Source organism: Vulpes lagopus, chromosome 4 (genome assembly GCF_018345385.1).
Source record: "Vulpes lagopus strain Blue_001 chromosome 4, ASM1834538v1, whole genome shotgun sequence".
Classification (NCBI taxonomy): Eukaryota; Metazoa; Chordata; class Mammalia; order Carnivora; family Canidae; genus Vulpes; species Vulpes lagopus.
Genome location: NC_054827.1, coordinates 46847789 through 46867471, shown reverse-complemented (window position 1 = coordinate 46867471; position 19683 = coordinate 46847789). Strand labels below are relative to the sequence as shown.

Here is a 19683-nt window from a genome sequence, read left to right as displayed (position 1 = left end):
TTCTTTTAACAAACATTTATTAAGTGCCTACAGTGTGCCAGGCCCCGTGCCAGGCCCTGAGGGACAGAGTTGGGTACCACACAGCCCTGCCCTCAAGGAGCTCACAGTCGGGGGCAGGGCAAATGCCGGAGCAGGGCAGAAGGGAGGTGCTGTGCTGAGCATGGCAGGCGTGTAAACAGACAGCTGTGGGTGACAGAGCAAGCAGGGACTCTCAGCGGAGCAGCGAGGGGGCATCCGGGTCAGTGGGACCAGCAGAACAGAGTTGCCCCCCCTCCTCGGGATGGTGTCCTAGCCCTCCTCCTGGGTCCTGCTGTGCTCCAGGGGTGACTGAGAGGGAGCTCAACACAGAAGGGATCACCATGGAATCCCCACGCCACACCCCAGGGCCACTCTGCTCCTGAGGGCATCTCTGACCTGGTCTGCGAGGTCACCTCCTTTCTCAACACCTGTATAGGAAACCCCAGACCTCCTGGCTTATGCTTCTCTCTGCTCTCACGCAGGCTGGGTGCCAGCCTCATTCAGGCACTGGGCACAGCCCCATGAGGCCATCGCTGCTGGAACAAGCCACCTGTCTGGTCACTCAGAGCCGTCTGACCAGCTCAATGAGCTGCTGGATGTTTTTGTTTTGGTTGGACAGGCCGTTCCTTATGTTTTCCAGGAGGCATCTCTTTAACTCGAAAATGGCCTCGCTGTACCCCAAGCTCACCGCGGCCATGGGAGGTACCCCATGCCACAGGCCCGGGATGTGCCAAATGTGCTGCTTCTCGGGGTCACAGAAAGCCAGGTCGGCCAGCGTCCGGATGCCACCACCCTGTTTCTCCATTTGCGCCGCAGCTCTGCTCGCGTCCCCGGGCAGGTCTGGGAGCTGCCTCCTGTCTCGTGGCCTGGGGCCAGGCGCACACACATCATGAAGATTCTGGTACACAAACTGATAGTTGGGCATGTGCCCTGTTTTTTCCAGCCTCAGAAATGCGTGCAGAATGGCCGGGGGTACGTCCCTGGTCTCGGCTAAGCTGACCACGGTGACGTTGCTCAGCCCCATGAGCAGAGTAGCCAGGGATGCCTCCAGCTCAAACCTCTCCCCGGCCGTGGCCAGTGCCCCGCCGATCAGGCCCCCTGAGTCTATCACCAAGATGTGGTCACAGCCCAAGTCCGGGCTGAAGCTCTCGGCCACCGTGACCAGCTGCATGAAGGCCCCTCGGGGACCGCAGCCCTGCCCCGTGGCAAAGCGCAGCCCAAACATGGTGTTGAGAAGCGTGGACTTGCCCGTGCCTGGCACACCCAGCACCGACAGGACCACCAGTCGTGACCTCCGCTCCAGGCGGATGTGCAGCTCCTTGAGGAGCCCTGTGACCCAGCGCAGGGGAGTGCTCAGCGTGCTCCCATCGATCAGCTCCAAGGGAAGCCCCAGCAGCAGCAGCTCCAAGGCCAAGCCTGGGAAGTGGGCAAAGCGCCGCTGGCCCGCCGGCAGCCTCCCTGCCTCCACGAGGCAGCTCTCGGCCTCGTAAAACTGTCCCATCTCCCGCAGGAAGTCCTCCACCCCCAGGGGCTCGGGCCACAGCAGCTCGCTCAGGTCCACGACCCCACAGTGTTTTGCTCTCAGGGTCACAATGGTCTCTGGAGGCTGTCTTGGCCTTGGCGGGGCCACCCGGGCCAGCCCCCACTCCATCCACCTCAGGAAGTACTGCTTCTCGCCCAGGGAGGGGCCACTGATGCCAGCAACGAACTCCTGCACGCCCCAGGTGGGCTCGTGGCCGTTCTGCTGCGCTCGGAGCTCCAGCAGCCGGTGCCTGAGCTCGGCCCTGCCCTTGTCCGGGGGGTCCCCGGCCCACTGGGCCTGGCACAGCTCCTTCTCCACCTGGGCCGCCTTCCTCCACGGCTCCCCCTGCAGCCTCAGCTCATCCCTTCGGTAGGCGTCAGAGTCTTTGATTTTCCTGGTGATGCGCTCCATCCGGTCCTTAGCCCGCTGACACTCCTCACAGTCCTCATCCACCCTAAGCCCCAGCCTGCGGGCTGCATGGGCCATTTCCTCCACAGACAGCCTGCGGCAGGGGGACCGGGCCACGTGCGCCACGATGGAGCGGACCCGGCGCACAAAGCCCACACTGTCTGTGCTGCTCACCTTCACCAGGACGTGCGAGTGGTCCATCTTCAGCACCGGGATGAGCCTGTTGAGAAATCGCAGGTTCGTGTTCCGCTTCCCACGGTACGGGCTCAGGATGAAGTAGTATTTCGTGGCCGAGCCCTTCATGGAGGATAGTAGCTTGTACTCCTTCTTGCTGATGTTGTCGGTCAAGATGAACACGGCCGAGGACACTTCCGTCAAGAGCTTAAACTGCAGCCAGTGAGACCCGATGTCGCCCCGCAGGTTCAGAAAGGCCATGGGCTCAGGGAAGACGTCCAGGTCCTCCCTGCCACTGGGAAGGAACCAGGACACTTCCACCAGCCCGTCTGCGATCTCCCGAGGGTTGGTGCCCACGTTCAGGTCGCGGTGCCAGAAGCAGTCCCGTGGCCTGTGGCCCGCACTGAGCACAGCATTGAGCAGCTGGGACTTGGAGTTGCTGCTGACCTCCATGCGCACGAAGGCGAAGGCAGGTGCCCGCGACAGGACGGCGCTGTCTTCTCTGAGGCTGCCCACCCCCCGTGGGGGCTGTGCCCACCACGTCCGCACGACACCCCTCAAGGCCCACAGCAGAAACGTGTGGTAGTGGTTCTCCGAGTCGGGCAAAACGAGGGGGAGCGCAAACTGGCACAGAGACATTTTTTGCACGATCTCTTGCTGCAGGAAACTATCTGAGGACAGCAGAAGGGCACAGAGAAGGTCCAAGGGGTTCACAGGGGTGTCGGGCGTCGGCAACTCAGAGAAGGAATAGATGTCTGCGGAGATGTCATCGGCTGCATCCCAGTAGATAATCTCCTCCTCCATCTGGCTCTCCTTCTCCGCGGGCCTGGCATCCGGGGGCACGTCCAGCACCATGGTAGTGTTCCTGGCTTCAGCGTTGAGGGCCTGCAGCTTCCTGAGGAAATTCCAGGGCAAGTCCTTGGGAGCCTGAGGCGCCCAGTTCTTCATGCTCTCACTGCTGATTTGCAGAGAGTCCGGGAGGCTGAGCTTCTGGGCCTGATAGGTCTCCAGCCCCAAAAGCGACAGCATTTCCTGCAGCCTGCTCCTCTCCGCTGTGGGGAGAGAGGAAGACATCAGTGCTCACCCATGTGTCAGAGGCCCGGGGTCAGAGGTGGAGTGGGAGATGACCTCCTTCAGAAAGCAGGCTGTGGGCACCCCGGGGCCTGCCTGAGACCAATAGAGGCAAATGCAGCCAGACATGCTGGACGTTGACAAAGGAGAGAGGATCCCCCAGGGGCTACGTGTAAGGATTAGGAGATGGCGTGAAAAGGTCTACACATCTGGTTTCTCCCAGGTACGCTGGGCCAGATGTAGCTGCATGGAGTGTGCAGCCTCTCCCTGTGACCCCGTGGCCTGTCCCCACGTGCCGGGCCCAGCAGTGGGGTTCCCTCACACCGTCACTGGGAATTTCCCACAGGAGGACACCATTGCTGAGTCACTCGGATTTTCTAGGTAACGTTCCCTTCCTTTGACAAATAAGTTGGGAAAATTTTTAAAGGGAACAGGAAGTTCTTCCTGGATATGGAGTCACAGAAACCATAGCTACGCAACCATTTGCAAACGTGAGGCCAGTGGTGGTTTTCAGTGTTACCATGGTGACATATTTGGTAGAGATGATCGGAAGTCTGCACTTACTTGTTCAGACCGTCAAGTCTCGCCCAACACAATATGAATTCTCATGAGCACTAAGCTTCGCCCCTACCCCTGTTCTTGGCCGTGGCATCTCACCAATTGTCATACTGCATAGAAGTAGTACACTTTCAGTGTTAAGTGAACAAAACTTGAAAATGCAAATCCCACTGAGCTCCAGGATTTTCTCCATTATGAAGCTGTGTCTGTGTTCCCATCAACAAGAGAGGAGGCGCAGCCCTCCTGTTTCCTGAGGACTCAGCCCTGGGGCACAGGTGTCCCCTTCCCCCACAGGGGTCACCCACGGGCAGCGCGTACTAGACTCAGGGCTGCAGAAACAAAAAGGCTGCCCTGGACACCCAGGCAGAAACCCTTTGTACGCACTGCTCAGGTTTCTGGGTGTTGCCTCAAAGAAGCTGGGACGTGGATTGGGGTCTGGTTTCACCTCTCCAGCAGCAGGCAATGAAATCTGCTGGGCAAGAGCCAGAGCAAGAAACCTCATATGCACTGGTGCCCAGTGTGGGGCCTGTGGAGGAAATGCAATCACCGGAACAGCCCATGGATTCCCAAACCTGCCTGGGCTTTAGAACCGCTCTGGGAACTTGTCAAATGTAAGATCCCTGTGCTTCTCCCTGCGAAGATGCTAGTCTCAGTCTCAGTCTCCATACAGGGCCATGGCTCCCCAGCGGGTGTGTGGGGGCACTCAGGGCCAGGGGCTGGAGGGGACTCTCCCACGGTCGGGTGTGCCTAGACGGGGTCCTCCTGCGACAGGACAGGGAGCCAGAGCAGAGAAAATGTGTACCTGCTGGAAAGTCACTGTCCTGAGCCTCATTTGTACCATCTAAAAAAGCAAAGGAAAATGAGGTGTCAATCAAATCAGCGCCTCAGATGGACACAAGTTAGCCTAACTCAGAATCTCCTTCTTCTCACTAAGACAGCAACTGCTCCTAACCGCTCACAGTCTAACGTCCCAGCCCTGCCCCGTTCTACCTGCCCATCCCCAGGTGATCCAAACCCGCCTCTCCACTTCCACAACAAAACTCACAGTCATCTGCGTCCATGTCTCTCCATTCCAAATCTGGAAGAAAGCACACACACGTTGACTTTCATCAGCAAGTTAGGACCTTTCTACCAAAAAGTCTCAGTGAGAATGTGGTGGCTCATGTTTATTTTTAATGCTAGCCTTGGCTCCAGTTCTTCCTACGTAAATTTCTATTTTCCAGCCCCAAATACAACACAGTAGTGAGAGCTCGTACAAGACAGTGATTTGCTCGAGAACATATTCCTGTAACAATTTACTGAACTTTCTGAAAATAAAATATGAATAAGCTCACGAAACTTATATAGATTAATCTTTTATTATAGAAACTATTTCAAACATAAGTCAATGTAAATTCCTGGCTCAATTTCACGAGTACGTCCTACAAACATGATTTTTTTAAAAAGATTTATTTATTTATTTATTTATTTTATTTATTTATGATAGAGAGAGAGAGAGAGAGAGGCAGAGACACAGGAGGAGGGAGAAGCAGGCTCCATGCCAGGAGCCCGACGTGGGACTCGATCCTGGGTCTCCAGGATCGCGCCCTGGGCCAAAGGCAGGCGCTAAACCGCTAAGCCACCCAGGGATCCCCAGATTTTTTTAAAAGGTTACTTATTTATTCATTCGAAAGACAGAGAGAGGGTAGCCCAGGTGGCTCAGCGGTTTAGCACCGCCTTCAGCCCAGAGCCTGATCCTGGAGACCCAGGATCGAGTCCCATGTCAGGCTCCCTGCATGGGGCCTGCTTTTCCCTCTGCCTGTGTCTCTGCCTCTCTGTCTGTGTCTCTCATGAATAAGTAAATAAAATCTTAAAAAAAGAAGAGAGAGAGAGAGCAGAAGCAGGGGAGGGGCAGAGGCAGAGGGAGAATCAGACTCCCTGATGAGCAGGGACCGCCCCCCCGCCCCCACGACTCCATCCCAGCACCCTGAGATCATGACCTGAGCTGAAGGCAGACGCTTCTCCCACTGAGCCCCCCAGGTGCCCCACTGGGCACTTTTTTAATGTTCTGAGTTTTGATCCAAATAAAAGTATCATCTAATCCAAATTAAAATTACAGTCTTTAAAGCTTATGAATCGAAAAAAGATTCTGATATTTTCAGATTAATTCTTCTCATGATTTTCGTAGTCAGGTAGATAAACAAGACATTTCAAACAGTCTTCTTTGACGGTATCTCTGGAGACAGACATGAAAAGCAGGAAAGAGAAACAGGAAAGGCGGTCAGAGAAATCATGAGTATGAAAGACGGATGATTCACACATATCAAACCACAATGCTGAGCAATCAAAAGATTATTTTATCCAAAGTAGAGAAAACACATCAGAAGAATTTTTCCAAGGAATTCAAAATGCCCTCTGAGAAAACAGAGCAGTTACAGGAGGGGACAGGACGCAGAGAAGCCCGAGGTGGGCTAGAGGTGGCTCTAGAGCAGCCGTAAGCAGGGGTCGGGGAGTAAATCCCACACCCACAAAGGGTAGGCCACAGCTCTGATTCAGACTGGACAGATGATGGGCGGACGACAGCAAAGAGGCCCAAAGCGGCCAGTAGGTCAGCCTATGCAACTGCGGGCAGGAGAGCCTAGTGGTCCACAGGCAGAGACGGCTGGGAGCCCCAATAAGCAACGGTTAACAGCAGAGCTCAGCGAGGAGGAAGAGGGGCAGCGGATTTCCAGGAGGGACACAGCAGACGTGCCCTCGCCGGCACATACGCCCATCTCTCTGTCTCCCTGTCTCTGTGTCAGTGCATCCATGCTGTGGGTGTGAGTGGGGCTGTCTCACTGAGGTTTTTATTTGCGTGTTCCCAGTGACTAGTGAGGCTGAACATCTTTGCAAGTGCTCACTGTCCACTCAGACGTTTTCTTTGGAGAAATGCCCATGCAGGTCCTTTGCCCATTTTTATTTTTTTTTAAAGCTTTTATTTATTTGAGAGAGAGAGAGAGAGAGAGAGAGAGGCAGAGACATAGGCAGAGGGAGAAGCAGGCTCTATGCAGGGAGCCTGATGTGGGACTTGATCCGGGGACTCCAGGATCACACCCTGGGCTGAAGGCGGGCGGTAAACCACTGAGCCACCCAGGCGTCCCCCTTTGCCTTTTTTTTTTTTTTTAAGATTTTATTTATTTATTCATGAGAGACACAGAGAGAGAAAGGCAGAGATACAGTACAGGCAGAGGGAGAAGCAGGACCCATGCAGGGAGCCCGACGTGGGACTCGATCCTGGGTCTCCAGGATCACACCCTGGGCTAAAGGTGGCGCTAAACCACTAAGCCACCAGGACTGCCCCCCCTTTGCCCATTTTTAAATCATGTTGCTTTTGGTTGTTGAGTTTGAGGAGGTCTCCAGATGTTCGGGATAGTAATCCCTTGGCAGACACAAGGTTTGCAAATTTCTTCTCCCATTCTGTGGGTTCCCTTTATACTCCGTGGGTAGTGTCATCTGATGCACAAAATGTTTACCTTTTCACGTGGTCCAGACTGTCTCGTATTTCTCCTGTTGTCTTTGTCTTTGGTGTCACCTGCAGGGAATCACTGCCACATTCAAATGCTCAGTGTTTTCTTCCAAGTGTTTGACTGTTTTATTAGATCTTACGTTTAGGATTACACTGATCCACTGATTAACTTTTGTATTCAGTTTTGGGTAAAGGTCTGACTTCATTATTTCACATGTGAATGTCCAGTTTTCCCAGCACCATGTGTTGAAAACACTGCCCTGTACCCAGTGAATGTTCCTGGCACCCTTGTCAAAAACCACTTGACCAAATACATGAGGGTTTCTTTCTGGGCTATTTCACAGGTCTAGGTGTGTGTCTTGATACCAGGACCATACTGTTTACTGTACTTTGTGGTTGGTTTTCACATCAGGAACTGTGAGTCCTCCAGTTCTGTTCTTTCTCAAGATTGTCCGGGCTATTCACTGGCCCCTAAGATTCCACACAAAGGATGGGGTTTTCCTTTTCCACAAAATGTCATTGGCTTTCTTGATTGGGACTGCAACCAATCTGCACATCACTTTGGGTAATACTGACATTTTACCCATGTTACGTCTCCCAATCCATGAACATGGGAAGTGTTTCCATTTATTTATATCTTCTTTCATTTTTGCAGCAGTGTTTTGTAGTTTTATTGTACAATTCTTTCACATCCTTGGTTAATTCCTAAGTATTGTATTCTTTTTGACACTACTGTAAACGGAACGGTTTTTGTGATTTTTCTCTTCGGTGTGCTCACTACCAGTGTATAGAAATGTGACTGATTTTTGTGTATTGGCTTTGTATCCTGCTTGGCTGACTTTATTAGTTCTAACAGCTTTTTGTAAATTTTTAGCATTTTCTACACATAAGATGACATCATCTGCAAAGAGAGAGCATTTTGCTTCTTCCTTTCCAGTCGGGATGCCTTTTATTTCTTCTTCCCCCCCACAGCCGCTCTGGCTGTGGCTTCTAGTCCCCAGCTGGATGGGAGTGGTGACATGGGCCTCCCTATTTCACACCCCTGAGTGTGACATTTGCTGGGGGTTGTCCAAGTATGGTTTTTATCATGTGGGGGTGGTTTCCATCTACTCCTACTTTGTAGAGCGTTTTTATCAAGAAACAGAGAATTTCATCAAATGCTTTTTCCACGTCAATTGAGATGATCATTTTACCCTTCATTTTGTTGATATCACCCTTGCACTCCAGGAATAAATCCCAGCTGGCCACGGTACATCACCCCTTGAATATGCTAGTATATTCCATTTGGTGTCTTGCTGAGGATTTTTTGCATCAATAATCCTAAGGGAGGGATCCCTGGGTGGCTCAGCAGTTTAGCGCCTGCCTCCCACCTGGAGTCCTGGGATCGAGTCCCACGTCAGGCTCCCTGCATGGAGCCTGCTTCTCCCTGTGTCTCTGCCTCTCTCTCTCTCTTTCTGTGTCTCTCATGAAAAAATAAATAAAATTAAAAAAAATAATCCTAAGGGATACTGGTGTATAGTTTCTTTTTCATATAGGGTCTTTGCCTGGCTTTTATTTGGGCTTATGCTGGCCTCAAGAATGAGTTAGGAAGTTCTCCTGCCCTTCAATTGTTTGAAACAGTTTGAGAAGTAGTTCTTTAAATATTTGTCAAATTCACCTCATCCTCTGAGATCACATCTGGGTTTTTTGTGGGGTTATCTTTGCATAACACCATTAAATCCAATAGGACATATGTATTTTGAGAAGCGCTAAATTAATGATAGACCCAAAATGACTTTCTAGGAGCAAAGATGTCTGGAGTGTGGCCATCACACCTTAACGCTGAAGTCCTGAGGGACAGCCACTGACCCAGTCTCCAAATCCACAGAGAAAGAGATTGAGCCATGCGAGCCACGACCAGGAAGACCACAAGCCCCAGTTTGCCTGAGATGGTTCCAGTTTATAGCTGTGGTCCCAACAAAACACTCAGAAGTGCCCAGGTCAGAAACTAGGCAGTCACTATGAGCCAGTCTCAGGGTGGCACCTGTGACATGCTCGACTGCAATAATATGTTCCTGGTAAACTGGGGATAATCACCAGTTTGAAACTGAATCCTATTTCAAATATATGAAAGACTTTTAATAAAAGACCCTTAAATGGAATCTTTTTGTAAAAGGAAAAACAAGAGCCCGAGGCCTGTGTATATTTAAGGTCTATGCTCCCTGCCCACGGCGCTGCCAAAACCCAGGACGGCCACCAGCCTGACATTACCTCCAATGGCCACAGCTGTTCGTCTCTCGGATGCTTTTATTTCTGGGGCCACTTCTCCCAAATCTGAACGTCTGAAACAATTCCAAAGTAAAAACAATAATTAAAATAATGAAGTAATACAATTTAAATCTACTTATCAAGTTGGCTGCATATCAGAATCATCTCTTAGGGAGCCTTTAAAAACTACCAATCCTGGCCACACCCCAGGCCACCGAAACCAGACCTGGGGGTTGGGCCAGGGTGTCATTGCTTTCCAGAGTACCCAAGATGGTTCTAGTGTGCAGCTACCACCGAGAAGCGCCGAGAAGCGCTCTCCACGACTGCAGGCCAGAGTGTAAATCGTCATTCAAAAAGACATAAAAATATACATACCCTTTGACCAGTAATTCCACTTCTAGCCTAAGGAAATAATTAAGATTTAGTTATAAAGATGTTGATGCCAGCTTACATATAATAGCGAAAAACTGGATGCCTTTTAAAATCAAAGTCCAATTACAGAAAAGTATGGTACAGGCTCATTCTGTAGTTACCAGAAAACATTGTATGGATCTCGTTCTGTGGACAAAATGATGTTGAATGATGTTATGGAGTGATGTTAATGATGTATATGCTAATGGGAGGAAATATATGAATATTCATATTTACAGTAGGAATATTAGTTTTAGTGCAATTGAGTGTATTTATGTATTTATCTACAGGTATATAAGGAGATCTAGAAGAATGTTCATCAAAAGTTAACAGTGTGGGCAGGGAGGGGTGATCCTGAATTCTTTTAAGTAGATTTGGTAAATGTAGTCCATTTAAGAATAAACTATTTTAGGTTTATTATAAGAATGAGTAAATGTGTTGCTTTTGTCGGGAGCCTAAGTTCTATTGTTGAAGAAGGGACATACAAATATGGAAAAAAGTGGGGCACCTGGGTGGCTGGTCGGTTGTGTGTCTGCCTTCGGTTCAGCTCGTGATCCCAGGGTCCTGGATGGAGAGCCCCTCATCCCCAGAAGCAGGCTCAGCAGGGAGCCTGCTTCTCCCTCTGCCTCTGCTCCTCCCCCGGCCGGTGCACACACTGGAACCAGAGGTGTAGCATGAACACATGATATCCACACGCATGCTCGTGGGCCTGTGTACATGCACGTTTCTGTCTATATGCCTACCTTTCCTAGCTCTGGCCACTGAGAGGCACAAAAAGCAAAGATACTATCTAGCAGCACTGAGCACACCCTGTAATATCGTTCTGTACTAAAGGACACCAGGTCTCCTTGGAGAGATGGCTGATGCCAGGGCCACAGCAGGGAAAGAACAAGAGGAGTCGGAGTGTCTTATTTCAGAAAATAAGGAAGCGCTCCGAACTCAGGAGCCAGCTGGCAAGCCCGGGCAATCTGAGCATGGACTTAACACATACAGTGATGAGGGAAAAACCACTAAGAGTTAGGAATGAATGACTCCATACGGGTAATATATAAGCAAACGGGGAGGGCGGGTAGAGGGCTCTTGCTTACAACCATCTGAAGGGTAGGAGCGCTGTATCGTTCTGCAACCACCTCAACCTCAGGGAACATTGGTTCAAGCCAGAAACACCAACAAATGCCAGCTCTTGAGAAGAAAATGTTGATAGGGAGCAAGATGTCTGCCTAGTTTCAACATCGATCCTCACAGACTGCTTCTGGATGCCAGGAAGGAAAGACCTGGTACTTATAGCACAGACCCCTGAGGGCTCCAGTCAGCGGGCGGGTGGGGCAGGAGGTCACCACGCGCCCCACTTGTCCCACCCGAGAGAGGGTACAGCATCACTTGGCCCTGGGCGGATCACAGGGACAAATGCAAAATGCAGCTACATGGGGGTGCGGGGGAGGGAGGACTGCAGTATCTCAAAGTGCAAGGTGAGGGAAGTGTTCCAGACTCAGGTGGCCCCACACCTGAGCCCGCATGGATCCCACACTGGAAGGGGACACCTTGGGGCCCACAGGCAGAACTGGGCCGTGGGTGCCACGTAGGAGAACACTGGCGGATGTGGACACGGCAATGTGTGCAACATACTCTCTAGTGGTTAAGAGAGACATGACACACGAGTGTCTTTGAGGGGACAGAAACACAAACAGAGACAGGGAATGCGAAATGAGAATGTAAGTGAGTACAAACATGAAAAGCAGACTCGGGATAAGGGGCCTTTTATTTTTATAATTTAGCTCTAGGTACAAATTATTTCACTAAAAAATGTAAAACTTTAATAGTGGTTACTTCCCACTGGGTGGCAGGGACATGAATTTATTTTGTCTTATTTGAATTTCTTTAAGAAGAATTATATATTGATTTAAAAAGGATAAAAGACCTATAAAAATGATGAGGCAAGCAGGGTCTGGGTCAGAGTTAAGACATGCGGGTCCCCAAGGAGACCAGAGTCTCCGCAGCCTCTTCCAACAGCACATAGACATTGAGCTCTGTGCAAGGACCCCACACACAGAGCAATCCAGCTCCCCTCAATTCTCCAGCAAAACACATCAAATCCACCCTCCCAGAGGAAACTCCAGAACCCCCGGATGCTCTTCCGACACATTCTCTGGGTGTCTCGTCCTCTGCCCTCTGTGAAGAGTCCTGGTAGCCACAGTGGTCACTGGGCACTAAGCTCAGACCCTGACGCTGACAAAAAAATAAGTTTTCATTGCTTTTGTAGTAAGGAAAAGAAAGTAACCTTAAAAACAGACACCACCGCAACAGGTTAAAACTAGTCCCTAGTAGAAGCAGGCCTGGCCTGGCAGCAGCCACACACACACAATGCCTAGGATCTGGGGGGCCAGGCTCCTTGCATGGAAGACGGGCTCCCAGGGCAGGAGCTGAACCCCAACCCACTCCTTCCCACACAGGAAAGCAGGCCACATGTAGATGACCTGAGCCTGTGCCAGTTTGTGAAAACCTGCATGGAATCCTGTCCCTCACCATTGTCAACATAGCGCTGCAAGCTGCAGGCAGAGCCCAACCTGGGGGAAAACGACAGCTCAGCTTTGCCTCTTACTTTCTCCTTCACGCCCCACTTTCAACACCCACACAGCCGACCTAGGCCCCAACCCCACTGGTCTTCATCTCCCTTTCTGGCATGGAGCTCCTAAGGATGGGGGGTAGGTTTCCTGGGGAACCCTCCGTGTGCCCACAGGGTGGAAAGTTCCAGTCCAGGGAGGGGAGAGGGGCTGAAGGCTGAACCAATCACCGACAGCCAATGAGTCACCCAAGCATGCCTGTGTAATGAAGCCCCCATAATACCCCAAAGGGACAGGTCTCTGAGAGCCTCCAGGTTGGTGAGCACAAGATCTGGGGAGAAGGCGGGCTTGAGAGGGCCTGGAGGCTCCCTGCCCCTTCTGCACACCTTGCCTTGTGCACCACCTCCATCTGGCTCTTCCTGAAGTACATCCTTTATAGGAAATGGATCATCTGGTACATAAAATATTTCCCTGAGTTCCATGAGCCATTCCAGCACATTCCCTGAACCCGAGGAGGGTTCATGGGACCCCCAATCTACAGCCCGTCAGTCACAAGCATAGCAATGGCCCTGGCCTGAGGCGTCTCAAGACCCCCCTGCTGGTGTGTCTGAATTCTCTGTGGGGGGGAACCCCTAACATTAGTATCGGGGCGAGAAGACCATCTCGGGGGTGATCGCAGTGAAACAAGGTCCTAAGAGTGGGGCTCCTCTCTGAAGGACCAGTGTCCTACAGGATGAGATGCCGGGGAGCTGGCTCTTTCTGCAGTTGCACGGAAGTGGCCACATGAGCACACAGTGAGAGGGCAGCTGTCGACAAGCCCAGGAGGGAGGCCTCAGGAGAACCCAAAGCCGACCAAGCTGCCACCAGGATGTCCAGATGGCGAGGACGGTGAGAAACTAGCATCTGCTGATGAAGTTGCCTGGCCTGTGAGCCTCATGATGACACCCTGACAGGCAAACAGAAGCCCCCAATCTGCAAAGCGGAAACAATACTCCAAGATCTGCCCCCCCCACCAGCCAGCAAACACAGCTTGACCCACAGAGGAGTCTCCCGGTCCCCCTTGGGCTCACTCTCTTTACAACTCAGATTTTAGGTGACTTATATTATAGTTCGTAACTACAAGAATCATAAAAACCAGCCCATCTGCCAATTCCAAGTACAGCCCTGTTCTGAGCAAGAGCCCTACTAGGTGTCCTGCGGCCAAGACGGCGGGACCCCACTGCGTCCCCGAGGCCCAGACATAGACAAGGGGGCCTTTCTGCAAAGCAGGTTTGGAAAGTTACTAATAGCATTACTATCTTCTTCTGGTTCCCCATAAGACAAGATAAAATCCAGAAAAGTATCAAGAAAATACCTTTGCCTTTTTGAGAAGTCCTCAACAAATGAACGAATCCTGTCGCCATGTCATCTATCCACGTTGCTGTGGCTCCTGCTGCTTCTGTGAGGCCGGATCCAACCCAAGGGCTCTGCTTCTCCTGAGGCCCCATTGGGGTGCCCAACATGGGACCCAGCTCAGGCCTTGCCGGAGCTGAGAGCGTAGAGGCCCAAGGTGGGCTGACATGACTCAGACAAGGGTGACCTGACCGCGGCCCCAGGAACCCAGTGCACCAGTGGCTCCTCCTCACTAAGGCGGGAAGCAGATATTCCGGTTTGCTCCCTTTGAGTCTGGCAGCACAGTGAGGCCCCGGACAAACTAGCGCTGTCTGCCTCGCTGGCCGTCTCTCCGAGGCGACGTGGCCACGCACGCTTCCCTCATCCCTTTCCTCCCTTTTTCCAAATGCCCAGCAGATGGATCTGCAGAACTTTTCTACTTAACACCTGGAGTTTCTGACTCCAGACAGCACAGCCTTCAATGCTCGCTGACCTACTCTGACACCAGAGATCCCTACCCACCCCAGGGATGCCCACTCCTCAGACAGGGTCCCTCAATGCCCAGAACCCAAAGCAGGGCGAGCTCCACCCAGAAACCCAGCTCCTTCACCAGGTGGTGCCAATAAAACAAGACGAAATAGAAAACCATAAGGAACAAGAGGATGTTGGATACACAGAGGTGCGTTACTCACCCTAACGCAGGCGACAACGTATTACTAATTGGTTTCGATAGCAAAAAGTCTGATTCAGTGCTTGCTGTTTGATGCTGACAGCTTTTGAGACCTGCCTTCCCCTCCTGGCCCGCACCTGGGCCAGCGGACAAGAAAGCCCGGAGATGCCTTCCTCTGGCACTGGCTGGACCCCTCGGCCCATCACCACCCCTGAAACAAAACCCAAAGCCAACTGCTGCCCAGAAAGCCTCATTAAACTAGTAATAAACCTTTTTAACCCAGCGTGGTGTATGTTGTGGGTTGAAATGTCTCCCCCAAAAGGTATGTTCAAGTCTAACCTCAGCACGGTGCACGTGGCCTTATTAAGAAATAAGGTCTTTGCAGATGAAATTAGTTAAAGGACGACCAGGTCACACCAGGAAGGGTGGGTCCCTGACCCAGCAGGTGGTATGGCTGGAAGAGGATGGTGTGGACACATTTGCAGGGAGAAGAACACGGGACAGTGGTGTTGCCGTGTCCACAAGCCTGGGATTACCAGCAGCCACCAGATGCCAGGAGGGAGGCAGGTGGGGGGGGACACCCTCCCACAGAGCCTCCTGAAGGCACCCCCGTTGAAGACTCCCAGCATCTAGAGCTGAGAGAGGATATGTCCTCTTCATCACGCCACCCAGCCTGTGGCACTTTGTGACAATGTCCCCAGGAGACGGACGTGGCCTGTGTGACTCCTGCCGCTTTCTGCACATGGCCTTCTCCTGGTATGTCTCTTCTCTGCTTCCCGTAAAGACACCACTCACTGGATGAGGGCCCTCTGAACCCAGTAGGACCCCATTTTAACTAATCACAGGCAAGAAGCCTGTTTCCAAAAATGGTCCACTCACAGGGACTAGGGTTAGGACTTCAATATATGTTTGGGAGGGGACACGATTCGACCTCTGACAATATCCAAGCCCAAACCAGAGGCTGTCCCACCTTTGCAGGGTCTCACCGTGCAGTGGCAGGGACTGAGAAAACCCGGGTGACCAGGCTCCATCGTGTGGCATGGAGGCGGGGCTGGGGTGACACGACTGGACGCAGGATGTGATGACATAGAAAAGAGGCCAGCACTGTGCAGCCTGGCAGTGAAGCCCCCAAACTGTGCTGGAGCGTGCGGGGAGCATGACGGACAGGCCCTTTGCTGCCCTCAGGCTCTTGGGCACCTGGCGCTCTCCCGGGGCAGGGGAGCTGCACAGGCACGTGGCAGGCAACTGTCCTGGCTGCTGCTCCTGCCACCTCCGCGGACCCTGGGCCCACTGTCAGCGCCACATCCCAAGCTAAGAATGTTCCCGGGACAGCAGCCCGGGTGGCTCAGTGGTTTAGCACAGCCTTCAGCCCAGGGTGTGATCCTGGAGACCCGGGATCAAGTCCCACATCAGGCTCCCTGAATGGAGCCTGCTTCTCCCTCTGCCTGTGTCTCTGCCTCTCTCTCTGTGTCTCTCATGAATAAATAAAATCTTTAAAAAAAAAAAAAAAAAAAAGAATGTTAACAGGAGAGACACGGTGTGTGACACAGCAAGGCTCTGTCCTGGGTGCCTGCCACGCGGGTCCCTCAGCAGGAGGAAGCGGCCCTAAAGCCCAGATCCTCTGGCAGCTTACTCAAGAGCTGGTCACACCCCACAAATCACACACGTACAGACCTATGAGCTTCGGCTGCCAGCCCAGCCCTGCCCGCACATCTGCTCAGGCAGCCACGAGGGTACAGAGAGATATTCATAGCTGGGAAGCCGGTTCCTATGGGGCCAGGTTGTCCGGGATCTATCCTCACACTTAATTACTGCTGGGAACTTCCCTCGGAGATTGGGACCCAAATATCCACTATCCCTGCTCCTAGCTCAGCGAGATCAGCAAGTCACATTCTCAAAGTTTTATGTTGAGGGTGTGCTGGAAGATGGACAGGGGGACACCTGGGTGGCTCAGTGGTTGGGCGCCTGCCTTCAGCTCAGGTCATGATCCTGGGATCCAGGATCGAGTCCCCACATTAGGCTCCCTGTGAGGAGCCTGCTTTTCCCTCTGCTTATGTCTCTGCCTCTCTCTCTCTCAGTCTATGTCTCTCATGAATAAATAAATAAATCTTAAAAAAAAAAAAAAAAGGAAGATGGACAGGGCCTGCACTGGGGAGCAGGGAGCTGTGGGTAGAAGGGCAGGCGGAGGCCCCGGGGCAGCGGGGGCCAGGGTGGCGGGGGCCCCATAGCAGCCGCTACCTCTGGGCAGAGAGTAGACAGGACACACTCTGGACCATGCTCTGACTGCAGGGGCCGTGCCTATCTGCTGCTGCGAACAGAGGAGGGGTGACACAGGTCAGACCTAGGTGGTGGTGAGCAAGTGTGTGAGAAGATGGACAGACGGACAGGCTGACAGGAAGGCTGCAGGAGAGCAGGGCTGCCCAGACCTCAGCAGGCTGGCACTATGAGGCTGGCCTGGGACCAGTGGTAAAGAAACTCTTCGTGTCTTCCCACCTTCCTGAATTCTCTCACTGTGGCTGGCAGTTTTCCAGATCTATTTGCAAATAAAAATCAAAACCCAACTGCTACGCTGTAGACAAGCAGAAGGGTAGAGATAAGAGGGGAAAACTCTTACCCACCAGCCATATCAACAAGAGAGAGATTAAGAATATACGTAATGAACATGCGGCGTCCATATGAGAATTTTTAAATACTAAAGAATACAAAAGATTTGAACGAACGAAAAGGCAGGTCCTAACTGAGAAAACAAGGCTTAATGTGACTTATCTTTTTTAAAGATTTTATTTATTTATTCCTGAGAGACAGAGAGGCAGAGACACAGGCAGAGGGAGAAGCAGGCTCCATGCAGGGAGCCCGATGTGGTACTGGATCCTAGGACCCCGGGGTCACGCCCTGGGCCGAAGGCAGATGCCCAACCGCTGAGTCACCCAGTTGCCCCTTAATGTGCCTTTTTAAAAAATTTTTTATTTATTTATGATAGTCACACAGAGAGAGAGAGAGAGAGAGAGGCAGAGACACAGGCAGAGGGAGAAGCAGGCTCCATGCACCGGGAGCCCGACGTGGGATTCAATCCTGGGTCTCCAGGATCGCGCCCTGGGCCAAAGGCAGGCGCCAAACTGCTGCGCCACCCAGGGATCCCCTTAATGTGCCTTTTAAGTCAATACTTGCTAAACTAGCAACTAGGTCAAAAAACTTAAACTGATTCTATGGAGAAATGTTTATAATGACAATCAGGGAAATTCTGCTGAAAAAGAACAGTAATAAAAGAGGACAAAGCCCACCAGAGAGGAAACCACAGGACCAGCCACCAAAAATGAAGGCTGCAGGCCCAGTGGGTGAGAGGACAGCCCAGTCATGGGGGGCCTGGGGACAAACCCCCACCGGCCAGGAACCTCACCCCTGCCCTGGGAGCTCAGAGTGTCTGGGGTCATTCAGGCCTGAGAACCTGGAAGAGTAACAGCAAATCCTGACCATTCCCTTCTCCAAAATGAGTATCAACTACATTTAAGATTTAAACTGGAAAATGAAACAAAAAATGCACTGAAAGGAAATATTAAAGCCTTAAAACCCAAAGTTGGAGGAGCGCCTAGGGGGCTCAGTAGGTGAAGCATCTGCCTTCAGCTCAGGTCATGATCTCAGGGTCTGGGATTGAGCCCCACATCAGGCTCCCTGCTTCGAGGGGAGTCTGTTTCTCCCTCTCCCTCTGCTGCTCTCCCTGCTTGTGCTCTCTCTCAAATAAATAAGCAAAATCTTAAAAAAAAAACAAAAAAAACCCCAAAAAACTCCAAGTCGGGAAGGCTTCATAAAATCACAAGGCAAACGATGGACTGGGGAAATGTGTTTGTGACACAAAGGGCTGGTTTTGTCCACATACAAGGAACTACAAAGCCATGAGAAAAAGCCAAGAATCCAAAGAGAAACAAAAGTGAGAAAGGACATCACCCAAACACACTTTAGTGTTTAAAACAAAACAAGGTCTCCTCTGCCCTGGGCGGGACACACCTGCATCCCCCGCCAAAGGCTCTTGTAGGCCTTGTGAAATGCAAACCGCAGGTTGTTACTTGTTTTTAAGAAGAAGGCAACTGAGAATCACCTGAAACATCACAACATAGCAGCCGACCCAGCACCAGAACCTGAGGCCTCCTTGCCAGGCAGGTGGTTCTGGAAGCAGGGCCCCAAATGGGAGCCTATCACTTAGCCACAGGGGCTTCTGAGCCACTGTCACTCTCGGGCCTCTTTTGTAAAACAGGCATCCAAGCCACAGCCATTCTGGTCACTCCGCTTCCTCCCCCACTGAGCCTCGTGAGCACATCCCGAGCGGCCAGGGACATGCCACACGCCACACGTGCTCTGCGGGATGAAACATAGAACCAAGACTTTTGTTTGTACCTCGGGAACTAGACTGCAAGCGACTGCAGGCGACACTAGTGGGGCGATTTTGCATCAGGTTTTTACTTAAACGGTGTAGCTAAAAAAAAAAACGGTGTAGCTGAACCTCGGTTCCCTGGTCTGTCAGGACAGTGGGGACAATCGCCTAGGTTAACACAGGCAAAGGCAGGTGGAGGGGGCCCTATGACACTCTTCTGAGAAGCGGGCAGAATGTACATTTAAAAGAACAACTCCGGGGGCGCCTGGGGGGCTCAGCAGTGGAGCGTCTGCCTTGGGCTCAGGGTGGGACCCCGGGGTCCCGGATCAGTCCCGCATCGGGCTCCCTGTGTGGGGCCTGCTTCTCCCTCTGCCTGGGTCTCTGCCTCTCTTGCTGTGTCTCTCGTAAATAAATAAATAAAATCCTTCAAAATAAATAAATAAATAAAAGACACCCCCCCCCCCCCCCCGCCCCGGACACTGGTGGTTCTGGGTAAGAGGCTCTTCCCTACGCTTGACGGAGACTGGCAACATGTTCACAGGCCAGGCAGGGAGTTTCTATCTTTAAAGACTTAGCCAGTGAAGATGCCCGTCGCTTCCTAGTTCCTACCTCAATGATTGCATCACACAGGCAGAAATTTTAAAGTCTCATGTCATCTACTGGGAGGCACAGAGACCCCTGAAGTCCAGCGGTGGAAGGGGAAGGCAGTTCCATGGCTCATGAGGACACTTCAGGAGGATCAATTTAAAAAGACAGGCCTTCAGAATGCCTGGGTGGCTCAGCGGTTGAGGATCTGCCTTCAGCTCAGGGCATGACCCTGGG

At 52.0% G+C, this 19683-nt stretch overlaps 1 protein-coding gene across 13 annotated transcripts in view; it reads right to left on the bottom strand.

Annotated features, from left to right (window-relative positions):
• LOC121490175 (up-regulator of cell proliferation) overlaps positions 1-19683 on the bottom strand; it is a 51351-nt gene continuing 31668 nt past the window's right edge. For 5 of the 13 annotated variants that reach the window (XM_041753901.1, XM_041753902.1, XM_041753900.1 and 2 more), the window contains 5 exons: positions 9858-9884; positions 9486-9556; positions 4797-4829; positions 4554-4592; positions 1-3174 (listed from right to left, as the gene is read on the bottom strand). In XM_041753901.1, the coding sequence (XP_041609835.1) occupies positions 581-3174; positions 4554-4592; positions 4797-4812 (2649 nt within the window). In that variant the 5' untranslated portion in view covers positions 4813-4829; positions 9486-9556; positions 9858-9884 and the 3' untranslated portion in view covers positions 1-580. Of the gene's footprint in view, positions 4593-4796; positions 4830-9485; positions 9557-9857; positions 9885-13808; positions 15938-19683 lie in introns of those variants that run through there. The other 8 variants (XM_041753906.1, XM_041753905.1, XM_041753896.1 and 5 more) reach the window with 5 other exon arrangements.